The 17109-nt window shown below is 36.0% G+C and overlaps 1 protein-coding gene across 1 annotated transcript in view; it reads right to left on the reverse strand.

Moving 5' to 3' along the window:
* EPB41L4A (erythrocyte membrane protein band 4.1 like 4A) overlaps window positions 1-17109 on the reverse strand; it is a 241476-nt gene that overhangs the window by 9788 nt on the left and 214579 nt on the right. The window contains exon 19 of the mRNA XM_076008268.1: window positions 15277-15396. Coding sequence (XP_075864383.1) covers window positions 15277-15396 — 120 coding nt within the window. The remainder of the gene's footprint in view (window positions 1-15276; window positions 15397-17109) is intronic.

A 17109-nucleotide genomic window follows, 5' to 3' on the forward strand; every position in this document is an offset into this window, starting at 1 on the left:
AGACTTGCACAGCCATGTGCAAACACCTCCAGTGGTGACTGTACAGTGAAGAATGATTCGAGGCTTCTGTTCCTGGTCCTTCTATTAATATATATTTACAAACACAAAAGAATTCACCTGATTCTAAACAGTCCCAACATGACCTGTGATTACCCAATAGAAGCAAAAGCCATAAGGGAAAAAGCAACTGATGGGATGGCCCAGGTGACAGACTATGTACCAATGACCCATCTCACGTTATGGCTGGTGTTGCATTTCTGCACCAAAACCTGGCCCTGCAAATGCTACAAGCTAACTGTGACCTTGGCTTTTGTTGCCATTCTCTATATTCCCAACTATCGACCTCACAAATCTTTTCTCTTCCAAGAACTACCTGAGTAGACATATCACTAACTTCCTAGAACAAAAAAAAATCAGCCTTCATGTGTTTGCCACGCTCTATCAACTATTATTCCACACTGTAGCAATGAACATTAGAAATCTATTATCACTGCAATTGTTGCCACAGAATTTTTTTTTTTTCCTAGCGAGAAAATAAGCTTTCCTCAGTCCCTTCAAGAGAATTGGGGTCTAACAATAGGCCCAAAGAAAGCACTCAAACTCTAACAATTAAAAGGTCTGGGACTAAGCAAAGACACTGATATACTCTGTCTTGTGGAATTTTACATTATCAATCTGGTGAGCCTTTTGGAGGTTCAGTATCACTTTCAACATATGACATTTGCAATGCTTTCATTTTTCTCAGTTATAAGGGCACCACTGAGGCATTCTGACAGGGTCTTCTGAGCCCACAGAATACAATAAGCCACTTTCTAGCCAAAGAATTGACTAAATGGTTTCTCTTTTGCAAAAAATAAAAATAAAAAATAAGAATAATCTGACTATGAAGACCTTTCAATCAACTTAAATGGAGACAAAACATGGAAGATAAGGAAGAAGAGGTGAAGCCTTGGTCTTAGACTAAACATGGTACTGTTAAGTGTAGATTTTGTTATAAGAATAAAAGTGTATGTTTAAAACAAAATCATGAAAACTGCTTCTTTAGAAGGATTTCCTGTTAGGAATCTACCTTTCCTACATTTATTTGGCTGGTCTGATTAGCTACATAATATGTTAACCCATTAAATGATACTGTCAGAGAAGTTGCTAATATTAAAAAGCACTAAACTGTTATTCCATTCTGAGAGAATGATGGTTCTGTTGGAACTGTATCCCAGCATCGGACTCTCACAGAAAGTAACCCAGCAGTCTAAAGCAGAGGTGGGGAACCTGCAGCCTTAGGCCACACGTGGCCTTTGAGGTCCTTAAGTGCGGCCTTTTGACTGAACACAAATTTTACAGAACAAATCCTTTTATTTTTATTAATATTTTTTTGTTCATCTTTTATATTTTTAAAATGAACATGTTTAAAATACCAAAGAATAAAATAAGTTACAACAAAATAATCCTCCCAGACTGACCAGCACAATTACAACATTAGTAAACCCTAAGGGCTAAACTAATGGCTACTACACTCATGATTTTGTTCTAACTTCCCCCGCCTGACTGGCGCCACTACCCCACGAGGCTGGTTGGCAAGAGTTTATGGGGGTCCGGTACGCCAGTCTGTTATCAGCTTTTGACAATAGTGCACTGTGTTTCTGTTTGAAGTGGAATTCATGAATAGTTGCACAGCTCCACAGTATTTTTTAATTCTGTCTGCTTAACAGCCCATCATGTCAAAGACGACCAAGAGAACGATGAAGGAAGAAAACAGACTTTTTAATAAGGATTGGGAATTGCAAATATCATCATTTCTGCTAAAGATAAGATGATTTGCTTGCTTTGTGATACTGCACTGTCAACATTAAATTCAATGCTCATCAGCATTATAAGACTCATAAGAACCACAAATATTTTAAATTAGAGGGAGAGGCATGAAAGGTCATGGTGCAGAAATTAAAAGATGAAAAGCAGGCTCCCAGGAGTCCATACTGACATTCTGCAGGGGCTTGTCCTACATGGTTTCTGTGTGAAGTCAAATCTGAGCGACATGGCTGGGTGCGGTGGCTCATGCCTGTAATCCTAGCACTCTGGGAGGCTGAGGCAGGAGGATCGCTCAAGGTCCGGAGTTCGAAAGCAGCCTGAGCAAGTGTGAGACCCCGTCTCTACTAAAACAATAAAAAGAAATTAGCTGGACAACTAAAATATATAGAAAAAATTAGCCGGGCATAGTGGTGCATGCCTATAGTCCCAGCTACTGTTGAGGCTGAGGCAGAAGGATTGTTTGAGCCCAGGAGTTTGAGGTTGCTGTGAGCTAGGCTGACGCTATGGCACTCACTCTAGCCTGGGCAACAAAGTGAGACTCTGCCTCAAAAAAAAAAAAAAAAAATCTGAGCGACATAAATAGTTCACAACTCTGTGAAACAGAAGAGCTGTGATTGGTACTAGAATGAGGACCATTAAAACCTCTTGTTCTTCATTAAAGTTTTCAAAGTTAAGTCTGGTCCTGCAATTTGTGGAAAAGAGTATTTGCATAGAATTTCCCCCATGCTGCAAAATGACTGTAATATGAAGATGTGGTAGAACTCTAAAAACAAGCAGTAGAGAGTGTTTAGAAAACATCAAGAAAATAATCTCACCACCTTAAGGAACCATTGGAACTTCATGTGTTTTCTAATATTCCTCGCTATGCATGGATGTTTTTTGTATTAAATAATATTTGGAATGATAAAAAAAGATGAAAAGCAAAAGCAAAGACAATTCTTTCAGACAGCAACAATATCTGGAAATAATGCCACTGAAGCAACTTATAAAGTAGCTTATATACTCAGGAAAAAAGGGAAGCCATTCAGCATTGTCAAAGTTTTAGGTTGCTTAGACCCTTATAACATTTCAAAGTACAGCTGCCTCTTTCAAGGAGAACCATAACTGATCAGCAGCATGAATTAGTCTTTAAGTTAACAGTACAACTTCATGCAATACTCCAAAAGGAAAATATATATTATTCAATCGCTTTGGATGAATCAACTGATACTACTGACTCAGATTTTATACTTCATTTAGGTCATACAGAAGATTTTCTTTGTTCTGAAGAGTTACTTGCTTTGGGCACTCTTGCAAACAGAATACAGGGAATAGCTACCTTCAACAACTTTCAAGATAAATGTTGGACTTAATTTAGTAAATTTAGTGAGTGTATGTACAGACGGTGTGGTGCACCTTCCATGACAAGAAAATATGAAGAGTTTACTGCAAAAATAAAAAAAGTACTGACAGAGCCAAATGCTCTCATCTCTTTTCATTGCATCCTGCATCAGCAAAACCTCTGTGTTAAAGATATTAATATTTTAAGTGACACTTTGCTACAAGTTAGAAGTATTGTTAACTATATTCCTGCAAATGCAACATGGCATCATCAGTTTTGTAATACGCTAAAGGTGAACAATGAGGTATGCTGTGTGCATTTGCTTTATTCTAAAGTGCACTGGCTATTGCACGGACAGGTGTTAGCCAAAGTTTTATCTCTGTGAGAACAGATTGTTAAATTTTATGAAGAACAGAATCAGCAATGTGAATTACTGAAAGAAAGTGTCTACAGAAATGTACCATTTCTGTGATATCATGTCAAATCAATACAACTTGAATGTTTCTTTGCAAGGTAAAACTAACTCTATATATGATATGTGACCAAAAAAAAATCCAAGCATTTCAAAAAAAGCTATCTTTTTCTGAAACACATCTTTTTTTTTTCTTTTTTTTTTTTCTTTTTTTTCTTCTTTTTGCCTGCAAAAAATGGATGAAACACATCTTCAAATGGAAATTTCAGGTGAACATTTTCCCTAGTTAGCAAAGGTCATTAATGAGCAGGATGACATATGTGAAATCATTTGAAGAATATGCAGCTGTTATAGACCTATTAATTGGAGAATGCAATGAAAAGTTCACTTTGCGAATCATGACATCACACTCAAATTAGCATTTCAGCTTCACCTAGTAGATATCAAAAAGGCACCTCAAGAACTACAGATAGAATTGATTCAGCTCTCAGTAGATGACATTTTAAAGTCATTGTTTGATGCTAAGATAGATCCAATTGAAAATATGGAAAAATGCAGAATACCCATGCTTTCAGCAACGTGCTCAAAAAATGTTTTCTTGCTTTTCAACCACTTATTGTTGCAAATCTACATTCTCCTACCTAACCCAAATCAAGACACTCTTAAGGTCACAAATGACTGATACCATCTAGAGGATCAACTGTGGACCTCCATGCTACAACCAAATATTTAAATGCTTTCCAACAAAAAGAAGACACAAAGTCATTAAAAAGTTAACTTTACAAAATCTAGGTTAGAAAACTATTCTAACTGATAATTATTCTTATTTCAGGGAGGTACAATAGTAAGGGTATTGGCTGTCTTCAAGTTATAGCAGGGTTTCTCACCCACGGCACTACTGACATTTTCAGTAATGACTCTTTGTTGTAGGAGGCTGTCCTGTGCATAGTAGGATGATGAGTGTCACCTCCCCAGTGTGACAACCAAAAAAGTCTCGACATTGCCAAATGTTCTGGGGGTGGGAGGACAAAATTTTCCCCTGTTGAAAACCATTAGTCAGGTATATGACCTTGGAATTAAGTGGCTACGTACAGTTAGGTGGTATAACTGAGAGCCTTGTTATTGTAAAGATCCTTTTTGTGAATACTGAAATAATGTTGGAAAGAGCGATGATAGCAGGAACTAAATCTTCCATGAGGAAAGTGACCTAGGGTGCAGCTGATGACAAGTAGTAATACAAGGAGATTTGTTAAGTGGTATAATTTGGTGGTATGAAATTCAAAGCCAAATGCTTTTAGGGAGGAGAGGGGGAGAATGAGAAAAAAATGATGAGAGCCAAGAAGAACATGCATGCCGTGACCACCACACCATGCCTAGTGGTGAGAGATGAGTAATGAACAAGATACAAAAAACTGGTAACAGTAGATGTTTCTGAGTGCTGGAATTGCAGGTAGTTTTATGTTTTTATTTATACTTATTCTCTCTCTCTTTTTTTAAGCCAAGAGAATTTTTTACCTTAATGATCAGGGGAAAAAACAAGAGCATTTTCATGTTTTAAAAAAATTACTGCTGTCGTAACTTCATAGGAAATGCCTTTTACTCTCATCTCAGAATTAGCAGAAATGTCATCTTAATCTGAATGAGATCATCAGTCCTTATAGCCATAAATATTGGTCCTAAAAGATTTAGGATTTAGTCTGAAGCACCATAATAGTCATATTTTTAACTAAACTGAGTTCTGAAATGGCCAGCAATTTCAGTTTTAAGGTAGAAAAAAATTCCAAAGCTAAAAAAATGCTAGTTTCCTCTGATTGCTAGACCATCTGTGATTTAACAAAAGTAAACACAAGCTACATGTTAATGAGGAATATGTTATTTTTGCGCTTACATCTGCACATATTTAATCAATAATTTAGGATGAACTCATCTGCAGCTCAACATCAACTTGTGGATTTAGAAAGCTGTGGAATTTTAACAGCCATTTTTCTTAATTAACAGGCCCTTAATTATGTAGATGCTTTACTGAAACTATCCAAATAAGTTCCTAAGGAAATAGAAGGCTGAGTTGTACACAGATATGACATATATAGAGAATAAACATTCAGGCCAATATTTGTCCAATATTTTTCAAAAGCATTCCTCATCCGTATCTTGTATAAGTTATAAATATCCACTTTAAAAATGTAAATATTTGCATAAATATTCCACTTTAATCAGAGAAATTAGTTTGATGAGACATAATTTACAAATCACTCTCCCTTCTTCCAAAACTCTAAAACAATTCATAAATTTACAACGCATTTAAACTCCATCATTGTATATAACACTTTTGTATCCCCCAAACTCTCCAACTATATTATCTAAAAAAACCCATATGTGCAATATATAACTATATTTCGTATACTACATAATACTAAAAAGTAAAATAATAAATATAGCAGCATTGGACTTTTATTATTTTTGTCATCTTTATACTAACCACTGCTCTAAAAGGAAATTTAGAGTTGAAAATATGTTAAGTTTATAAAACATCTTTATTTAAAGAATTCAAAGCACTTAACAAATATCTCAGTAATTCCCTCTCACATTCCTAGGTGGTAAGAATAAACCTAACTAGGAGATGTCTTTCTCTTCTCCATTCTTCCCCCTCCAAATTAAAGCAGCATTCGGAAGCCACAGAGCTCAACCCAGCTGCTGAAGACAGTTCAGGAGTCACATCCAGGAGCTTCATGTTAAATCTTTATCTAATGTACCAGAGTTCTGTTTTGTGGGGTTTTTTCCTGCCTTTTTTTTTTTTTTCCTAATTTTGACTTTTAAAACTTTCAGAATATTATGGGGGTACAAACATTTTGGTTTCATATAATGCCTTTGCATCGCCCATGCCAGAGCTACAAGCGTGCCCATCCCCCATACAGTGAGCCCCGCACCCATTAGTTGTGAGTTTACCCATCCCTACCCCCCCACACCCTGGTTTGTGTTTAACTGAGAATATCACTTCACCCTGACAACCTCTTCATCCACATTACCAATATTTTTTCAATAAAAATAAATAAAAATAGTAAGACATTATCACCACCAGAGGGAGCCCGAGCCTTCTCTTACACACAAGTTGACCCTACCAAAACTATTGTTTGAGCTTTAATGCCTCTTCCAAACATCCCAGTGAGTGAAGATTCGCCCGTGTAGAAAAAGCAGTTTCAACAAAGGTGACTTTTTTCCTAATGATAGTAAACATGAACACCATGTTGAGGGTAGCTAAAAAATATTCTAGATAGAGCAATTGATCCTCTAGATGGGTATCAGTCATTTGTGACCTCAAGGGTGTCTTGATTCCGGTTAGGTAGGAGAATGTAGAGTCACAGCAGTCAGTGGTCCAAAGCCAAGAAAGCATTTTTCAGCCATGTTGCCAAAGGTGTGGGTATTCTACTGTATTTTTTCATATTTCAATTGGATCTTTCTTAGCATCAAACAATGACTTTAAAATGTCATCTACTGAGAGCTCAAATATACATATGTATTATATATGTAATATTTTAATGTATGCATATTTATACATTTTAAATATTTTATGTATATATATTCTATACCTGGAGCTAGATTTATACATATTGAAGAACAATTTTAATTGCTTTCCTCAGATACTGCTCTTATCATGTTTCTACTTTTAAAGAAACTATAGTGGTTCCTCAATTCTCACAGAACCGAATTCTAATCTTTGCAGACTTTGAGGGAGTTGGACCACTCTACTCTCTTCACTTCTCACCGCCTCTCATCTCAAGGGAAAAAAATCAAAGACCTTGTAGTGTTTCTGGAGATAAACTGAGACCTGGGGAACTTACTAATAATAAAGGTACCTGCCATCATAAGTATTTATTATGCCACAAGCACTTGGTACATGTGACCTCACTGCTCAGCAAAATCCTATGAGCATGCTGTCATCCGTGCTGTTGAGAAAGCAGCTCATGGAGATTAGGTAGTAGCTGAAATTGGGCATCCCACAATGCAAACACAGGTCTGACAATAGCATCAGTAGGTATTTTCTTAATTGTCAATAAGCCTCAGGTTTTGACGTCAAAGAGCCCAGTTCATTCTATAAAAAGTAATCCATCATTTTGTATTTGTAACACTTTTACTCAGTTGCTCAATTAATTTCCATTTGACTGCCTATTTGGCAACTCAAATCTAACAAAAACAGAAATCTTGATTCTCTCCCTGCACACATTCCTGGCCATCCCTTCCCATCTCTGTAACACAGCATGGTTACCCACTCAGTTGATCAGCTCAAAGACTAAATCACCCCAAATTCTTCTCACACTACAAACCTGTCAGCTTTACTTCCAGAATGTACATCCATCTACTTCTTGGTATTCCCACCACCACCATTTATTCTGAGCCAAAACCATCTCTCACCTGGAGCACTGCAAAAGTTTTCGAATTGTTCTTGCTTCCTTTCTTAATTCTTTCTCAACATGCTTTTTATCCACACAGAGCAATTTCTGAATGAATTACTCTTCACACAAATAGATTTTTTTTTTCCTATCTTAACTGCACTTTGGTCGTATCAGCTATCTAGTTAATCAAGTTCCAGTTACAAAATCATTTCAAACATTTGCTAAATCTTTTTATGGTTTACTTTGCTTATTTGTTTCAAACACCAAGTGGCACCAGGACTATGGTTTACTTTAAAATAAATTCCAGAAAGATACACAACATTTTTTTGAAAGGGTCTTGCTCTGTTGTCAGGCCGGAGTGCAGGGTAGTTCACTGTAACCTCAGACTCCTGAGCTCAAGCAATCCTCCTGCCTCAGCCTCCTGAGTAGCTAGAACCTAAGATTTGTGCCACGATGCCCAGCTAATTTTTTCTTATTTTTCAAGCTGGCATTGGGAGGGAGACGAGAGGATCACTTGAGGCCAGGAGTTAAGCTATCAGGCTAAAGTCAAGGTGTTGGGAGGGCTGTGTTCTTTTCCAGAGACTGCAGGGAAAGTCCATTTTCTTACCTTTTCTGACTTCTACACACTTGGTTCAAGGCCCTTTCTTCCATTTTCACAGCCAGCAACAGCGGTCGTTTCAAAATTGAATCACTCTGACTTCCTCTTCTGTCCCCTCCTCCACTTTTAAGAATGCTTTCGATTACCTCTGGCCTACTTAGATAATCCAGGATAATCTCCCTATCTGAGGGTCAATTTATTAACAACCTTAATTCCACCTGCATTCTTAATTCTCCTTTGCCATCCAGCATAATATATTAACAAGTTATGGAGATTAACACTTGGACCTGTTTCAGGGGTAATTATTCTGCTTACTGCAATAACTATAAAGTTTTTCTTCCTCTTTTCTTAATTTCTTTAAATAACAACACACTGTTTAAGCAAAGATAATAACACTGCAATTTAGGGCTTCCAACAAGCAAAAATACAACAAATGACAATAGCACAAAGGGATGGGATAAATAGAGCTATATTTTTCCAAGATTTCTAAATTTTATATAAACTGTTAACAATAGTAATCCTAAACAGTGTGGTTAAGGAATCATAGTGTAAGCCATGGAGAGAATAAATAAATAAAAAATAATAAATATAGGTAAGACATCAATGAAGAAAGTAAAATGGAATATCAAAAAATATTCAACTGATGTCAAATAAAGTAGGAAAGGAGGAACAAACCAACAAAAACCAGATATAATACAAAAAAAGCACAAGATGGTAGACTTAAGTCTCAAAATACTAGTAATTATGCTAACAGTAAATAGACTAAACATTCAACTTAAAAGGTAGGGATTGTCAGGCTAGATTTAAAAAAGAGTAAGACCAACTACATGCTGTCTACAACGATGTACTTTAAAGACATAGCTAGAGTTAAGGCAAAAATATTAAAAGGATATACCATGTAAACAGTAAACATGAGAAAGGTGTAGTGGATATACACAAGTATGTGCATGTACAAAAGATACAGGGAAAGCAGTATTATCAGAATAAGGGATCAACTCATCAAGAAGGGAAAAAAAATCACATTTGTGTATACCTGATACCATAATTTCAAAGTAACTTAAAGTGAAAACTGACAGAACTAAAGGGTAAAACAGACAATTCCCTTGTTAGAGATTTTAACATTCCTGTCTCAATGACCGCTTGAGAAAAATAGATAAATCAGAAAAGACACAGACTATCTGAACACTATCAGCTAACTGGATCTATTTCACAGCCAATGACTGAGACTATTAATTCTTTTCAAGTCCACAAATCATTCATCATTGAAGACTATATGCTAGGCCTTAAAACAAGTCTCAATAAATTAAAATCATACAGGTTTTTTTTTTTACCACAATGGAATTAAATTAGAAATTAATGATAATGAGATATCTAGAAAATCCCCCAATATTTGGAAATTAAGCAACACAACTACAAAACCTATGATCAAAGAAATCACAAGGGAAATTGAAAATCATTTTGAACTGCATGATGATAAAAACAACACATGTTAAAAATATATGAGGTATATTAATAGATAAGGCAGGGCTTAAGGGGGATATGCTTATATTAAAAAAGAAGAAAGGTTTAAAATCAGTGTCACCTTAAGATGATGAAAAAAGAAGGGCAATAAAAGACAAAATAAATAGAAGGAAAGAAATAATAAAGAGTAGAAATCAATGAAATAGATAACAGATAATAAAAAATCAACAAACCCAAGGCTGGTTCCCTAAAATAACTAGATTAAGGGAAAAAAAAAAAAAAGGAGAAAACACAAATCAACAACACCAGGAATGAAAATGGCGGTATCACAACAGATTTCACTGATGTTAAAAAACATAATGAGGAATCATGAACAAGTTTTTGTTAAAAGATTTTACAACTTAGATAAAATGAACAAATTCCTTTTAAAACACAAATTACCAAAACCTACACATAACAAGCAGAAAATACAAATCATCCAATATCTGCTAAAGAAATTGATTTTGTAATTTAAAACTTTCCATAAGGAAAATTCCAGAGATGGTTTCACTGGTGAATTATATCAAATATATAAGAAAAAAATGCTAATTTTACATTAACTTATTCAGAAAATAGAGGAAGAAAGAATACTTCCCAAGTTATTTTAAATGAGCAGTATTATACTATTACCAAAAACCTGATCTACAAGAAAATTATTGATCGATTTTTCTCATGAACATAGGAAAAAAAATCTTAAAATAATGTCATTCAGCAGGGGTCCTCAAACTTTTTAAACAGGGGGCGAGTTCACTGTCCCTCAGACCTGTTGGAGAGCTGAACTGTAGTTTAAAAAAAAACTATGAACAAATTCCTATGCACACTGCACATATCTTATTTTGAAGTAAAAAAACAAACGGGCAAAAACACCCGCATATGGCCTGCAGGCCGTAGTTTGAGGACGCCTGGCATACAGAATCCAGCAATATACAAAAAGTATAACACATCATGACCACAAGAGGCTTATCCTAGGAACGCAAGAATGCATCATTCAAAACTGAATTACATAGAATGTAATACCTCCACTAACAAAATAAACATAATTCATATACAATTATCTCAGTAGATGCAGAAAAGGTGTATAACAAAACTCAAAGCTCATTCACGATAAACTCTTCACTAACTCACCAAACTAGGACTAGAAGGGACCTTCCTTAATTTCACAACTAGCATCATACTTAATGAGACATACTGAATGCTTTCCCCGGAAGCAAGCAAGCAAGCTTAAGGGCATCTGCTTTTTTTCCACTTCTATTCAACACTGTACTAGAAGATCTAGCCAGTATGATAAGGGAAAGAACAGAATAAAAGGCAAAAAGATTATACATCAAAGAAAACTGTCTCTAGCCACAAACAATATGATCATAACTGTAGAAAATCCTAAGAAACCACAAAAAAATGGGCAAGCTTCTAGAGCTAGTAAGTGAATTCAACAAGGTTGCAGGGTAGCTAGATATAGCATCAGTATTTTAAAAAAATCATTTATTTTTCTATATACTAGCAAACAATTGGAAAATAAACTTCTTAAATGTACAGCTCAATACAACTAAAATATTAAATATTTAGGATCAAATTTAATAAATGTAATAATTGTACTGAAAACTATAAAACATTGCTGAAAGGAGCTAAAGATTACTGGATGGGTAGGATACTTATTTTCTCAAAACTGATCTACAGCTTCAATATACTCCTAATCTAAAGCTTTTTTTTTTTTCTGGTAGGAGAGGTGCTAAAAACTGACAAACTGATCCAAAAATTTACACAGAAATGCAAAGGACCTAAAATAGCTAAAGCAATCTTAGGGGGAAAAAAAGAAGAAAGCCAAAGTTGGAGAATTTACACTGCCCCATTCAAGTCTCACTATAAAACTATAGTAAGTAAGACAACATGTGATAGACACATAGATCAATGAAACCAAACTGGCCCACATATAAGCAGTCAACTGATTTTCAATAAAGGCCACACGACATCTCAATGAAGACAATCTTTTCAAAAACAGTAGTGGAGTAACTAGGTAAGACATGTGGGAAAAAACTCTCTCTCTACCTCAGACAAACACAACAATTAACTCCAGATAGATCATAGACCTAAATATAAGAGCAAAGTCTATAAAACTGCTAGAAAAAGGTATAAGACTACCTGTGACCAAATGGTAGGCAAATATTCCTTCATATGAAAAAAATTCTTAACTATAAATGAAATAAATTATAGATTGGTCTTCATCAAAATTAAAAACATCTGCTCATCATAATTAAAAATGTCTGCTCATCATAAAACAATGTTAAGAACAAGAAAAGGCAAACCACAACCTGGGAGCAAGTATTCACAATACACATATCTGAAAAAGAACTTTATCTAGAATACATAAGTAATTTACAAATGAATAATAAAAAAAAACCAATTCAAGACGGACAAAAATTTGGACACTTTAAAAATGAAGATATATGAATAACAAATAAGCACACAAAAATGTGGATGATATTATTAGTAATCATGGAAATGCTATTAATAATTAAAACCACAACGGAATACCACTTCAAACCTACTAGAATAGCTAAAATTAACAAGGACAAACAAAACCAAATATAAGCAAGAATGGGGCAGAATGAAAACTCTCATACATGGCTAATGGCGTGTAAAATGATATGAGCTCTTTGGAAATCATTTTGGTAGCTCTTTATAAAATTAAACTGCAAATACCGTCTAACTCTGAAATTCCACCCCTAGGTATTACCCAAGACAAAAGAAAACAGATTCCAGAGACGCACCTGCACAGAATGTCTATGGCAGCTTTTAACACAATGGCAAAAACTGGAAACAATCCAAACGTCCATCAAGAGGAGAATGGATAGACAAATTGTGGCATATTGATACAAAAAATTTAAATAGCCACTGATACCATGAATGGATCTCAAAGATACTGTTTCATGAAAGAAGCCAGATTTTAAAAGAGCATATTATGTAATGACATTTATATAAAGTTCAATAGAGACAAAAACTAATTTATGATGATAGAAATCAGAACAGTGGTTGCCTATGGGGGTGGACACTGACTAGAAGGACCATGAGGGAACTTTCTGGATGATGGAAATAGTCTACATCTCAATTGGAAGAATGGACACATTATGTATATATCTGTCAAAACTGAATGAACTGTACACATAAGATGATAAAATCTGACTCTGTGTACATTTCACCTCAAATTATCTCCATAAAAAAATGTATTCCTTAGGCTATTAAATGAACCTCAGATCACTCAAAAAATGATTAAATTCCCAGGCCCGTATACAAGTATTTGCCCCATAATATAACTGAAGTATAGCAACACTCAATAACTTTGAATTATTGTATTTGTCAACTTTATTTAAAAATGAATAGTTCCATACTATTGCCTCTAGGAATGTTTTTTGTCTCCTCCAAAATCTAGTCGCAAAATGTAGTCCCAGTTCATTGAGGCAGGAGGATTGCTTGAGCCCAGGAGTTCTGGGCTGTCATGTGCTATACCAAACAGGTGTCTGTGCTAAATTTAGCATCAATATGGTGATCTCCCAAGAGCAGGGGACCATCAGGTTGCCTAAGGAGGGTTGAACCAGCCCAGGGTGGAAACAGAGCAGGCCAAAACTCCCATGCTGATCAATAGCAGGATTAAGCCTATGCATAGCCACTACACTCCAGCCTGGGCAACACAGCAAGACCTCATCCCTTAAAAAAATTTTATATACAGGACTTTTGTATTTTACTTTTTCTTTTTTAAATAAGTGGAATGCACTACTGGCATTTAACTGAACTTAGAATGCTTTAGAAACGATTAGAAAAACTGAGTGCTGTTTTAAGATTTAATATCAAGTTACCAAACTTTTTGTATAACAAGTCTCTCAAGGAGAAACATTCCATGTGGAAAAGTAAAAGCGTGGCTGCAAAAGATTTAACCATGCCCACGCTGGATCTGATCTTGGGTTCTGTGCCTTTTAGTTAAACAATTATATATTCAATGAAGTCTGATGCTTTCATATTTAAACCACCCTTTTTTAATGGGGTTGGGAGGAGGTGCTATCAAGACAAAAAGAACTTTTCATTAGCTTCTGCTCAAAATAGAACAACAATATAATTAGGTTCCCCCCCAAAAAACATTATAGAATAATAAATAAATCTGCTAAGGGTATATACTGCGTAGTGATTACTTGCAGGCTTTTTGTCACAAAAGAAATAGTCATCACTCATTATGATGTACTACTGATAAGAAAAGAAAAAGCTATACACTCTGGGTTACCTTCTAATTAAAAGTTAAACCTCTAAGACTGAGAAGTGTCACTTAGTGTCACACAGCACAAAGGCCCTGGGGTGTACCCTGCAGAGTCCTTTCCTGGCCTCAGTTAACCTTATCTGGTACTCACAGCTGTCCTCAGTCGCCCTCCTCCCTGGCTCCCTCACAGCCACCCCCCTCCCCACCATCTAGTTTGTCTCCACACCCACTCCCAACATCCTTCCGTTCCCTTATCTTAGACGCTTGGCCTTAATCCCTCCTCCCACGAGTAATCAACCCCAGACATCTAACCACCCACAATCACAAAAGGATCTGTACTTAGTCTTGGCTCGCTTTAAAAAGGTATGCTTTGGGAAATGGAGAGGTGGAGGGTCTAAATCTTGATGATGCACAGATTTAAAAAAACAAAAAACACCACCTATAAAACTTTATCGGCTCAAAGAAAACCAATTTGGGGGCTGGGCAATCTCACAGCTGTGGGGCAATTGTGCTCACACATGGCATTGCCTAGCAACAGGAAGAGCACGCACATCCCAACCTTGGGGCGTAATGAATCGCTCGCTGACTACTGCTCACAAATGGCAATTTGATGGGAAGATATTCACATCTGGTTCACTCTGGACAAGACTTCAGAGAATTGTGCAGACTCAAATGGAGAGAAGCAGCAGGTATTTCAGCAACGGCCAGGCTCCACGACAAAGGAGACCATTCCTATTTATTCAGTTGAATGTATACTTCGGTTTAAAAGCAGCACAGAACAAAACAAAAATACGGTTTTGGTGGCCTTGTTTTCATGACATGTCATTTGGGCTGTGCTCCAACTTCTACAGCATCAAATACAGTTAATGAATGTCACAAACGTAGAAGGTAAATATGACCAACAAGGGGATAATCATGGCTAAGCTAACCCACTCAGAAGACCCGAGCAGCCACTTGCCACTTAAAGCTCACTGTTTTTGAATCAAGATATAAGGAGAGTCCACATACGAGCGGGATCTGTGTCTGGATCGCCTGTTGTTGGGGTCTGCTTGATTTTTTTCCTTTTGTCTCCTCAACACGGCTTCCCACTGAGGCGCTGAATCAACCATATCATTCTCCTGCCGGATTCTGAAAAGAAAAACCATTCATCTAAAGTTAACATCCACATACACGGTGCCTTGTTTTTGGTTCATCCTAAGCTTGCTTGTAAAACTTATTTAAAGAAGCAAAAAATGTATTAAATTGCTGAAAGTTAAAAATGTATATAACTGGATTAATATATCCATAAGTGGGCGTGACATATGTAAGTATATATTATAATATTCATATTAAATATGTACATATATGTTATTTTCAGACTTCTCACTTAAAATTTTCTAAGAAAAAGACGTGGCAAATAAAAACTCTTTTAAAATATACTTCGGGCTTGGCTAAAGAAACAGTGGTATCTGCTATAGAGCCGATCTTAATCTATGAAACAATATCACTTTTTTTAAAATGTGCTAGTAAAAATAGCAACAAATGATTTTACTTTGAAATGTTCCTAATAATTCAAATTGTCAAAGTTTTCATCAACAACAGGTGCCAGAAAAAAAATTCCCATTTTTAAAGCTAGAATACCAGAACTACAAGAGGTTGGATAAGTTGGCGTAACACATTAGCAGCCTCGTAGGCACACACCATTCTGCCCACGGCTGTCCCGTGTTGAAGAGGGAATGGGGGCTGGACACACAATGTGGCCAGGTGCCAGCAAGCACTGACTATAAAGGAAAGAAAGGGAAACAGAGGAAGGATTGGGGAGCATAGGCACTTGCCCCGTGAGATCACAGGACAGTGTTACCAAATCTTTTCATTTAAAAAAAAAAAAAAAAGATAATTCCTAAATCTGGATTTTTAAAATGAACTCTTCCAAATGTCAAGTATAGTTCCAAATTTTAAAAGCACTGTATGGACCTAATAAAACCCCTCAAGGACCACACTGAGCCTGCAGAAGTTTTGGACTTCCGCTGTAACAAGGCTTCTGAATAACGAGGTGCAGCGTTGAGGGAGAAGAGGGGAAGCGAGTACTTAGTTCATGTGTAAATACCGTCCTCCAATTGCATCGCAGTGATGCTACGAAGCTGTGAGTATTCCTTGCAAAAACCAAACACCTGTTATCTGAATATTTAACTTATAATATAGGTAAGCTCTTCAGGAAGCTGCTGCAGAGTGTTTGTCTCCCAGGGCGGAGAGAGCAGCAGGGGATTGCAAAGGACTCACCCAAGTACTGAACAACCTATGAGCATAGCTACTTGCAGACAAAAGTGAAAAGAACAGACATGTTTGGGCCATTCTTTCTGTTATAACAGATGTCTTTTGGTTCCTCTGTTACAGCACTTAGTATATAGACTGTGGGGTGGATATCCGAGCTGGCTTATAAGCGCAAATTAGCGACAGGTGACAAATATTCATTTCACATAGAACTTAAAGATAACGTAAAGGAAATTCAGGTTAAAAGAACAGTATTTCATGAGGAAGAAACTAAAGGGAAATTGTGTTAAGTAAAAAATTATCTGTAACATACTCCAAGGCTTTGAAGTATATATATTTCCTCACTGAAGTTTTCATTTCTAATAGACTATTATTTGAAGATTAACAGGAAATAGTCATGGTATTTTTCACAGATTTAAGAATGTAGTTCCCTCTCTCATAGCCATGTCCTGAGTAAATTAAAATTAAACATACTGCTATGGACCTTAATATTAGAAATATCTGAAAAAATATGATAAAATATACTTTTTTTTAGTTTCAGAATATTATGGGGGTAAGAATGTTTAGGTTACGTGTGTTGCCTTTCAAGAA

Source organism: Microcebus murinus, chromosome 11, assembly GCF_040939455.1.
Source record: "Microcebus murinus isolate Inina chromosome 11, M.murinus_Inina_mat1.0, whole genome shotgun sequence".
NCBI lineage: Eukaryota > Metazoa > Chordata > Mammalia > Primates > Cheirogaleidae > Microcebus > Microcebus murinus.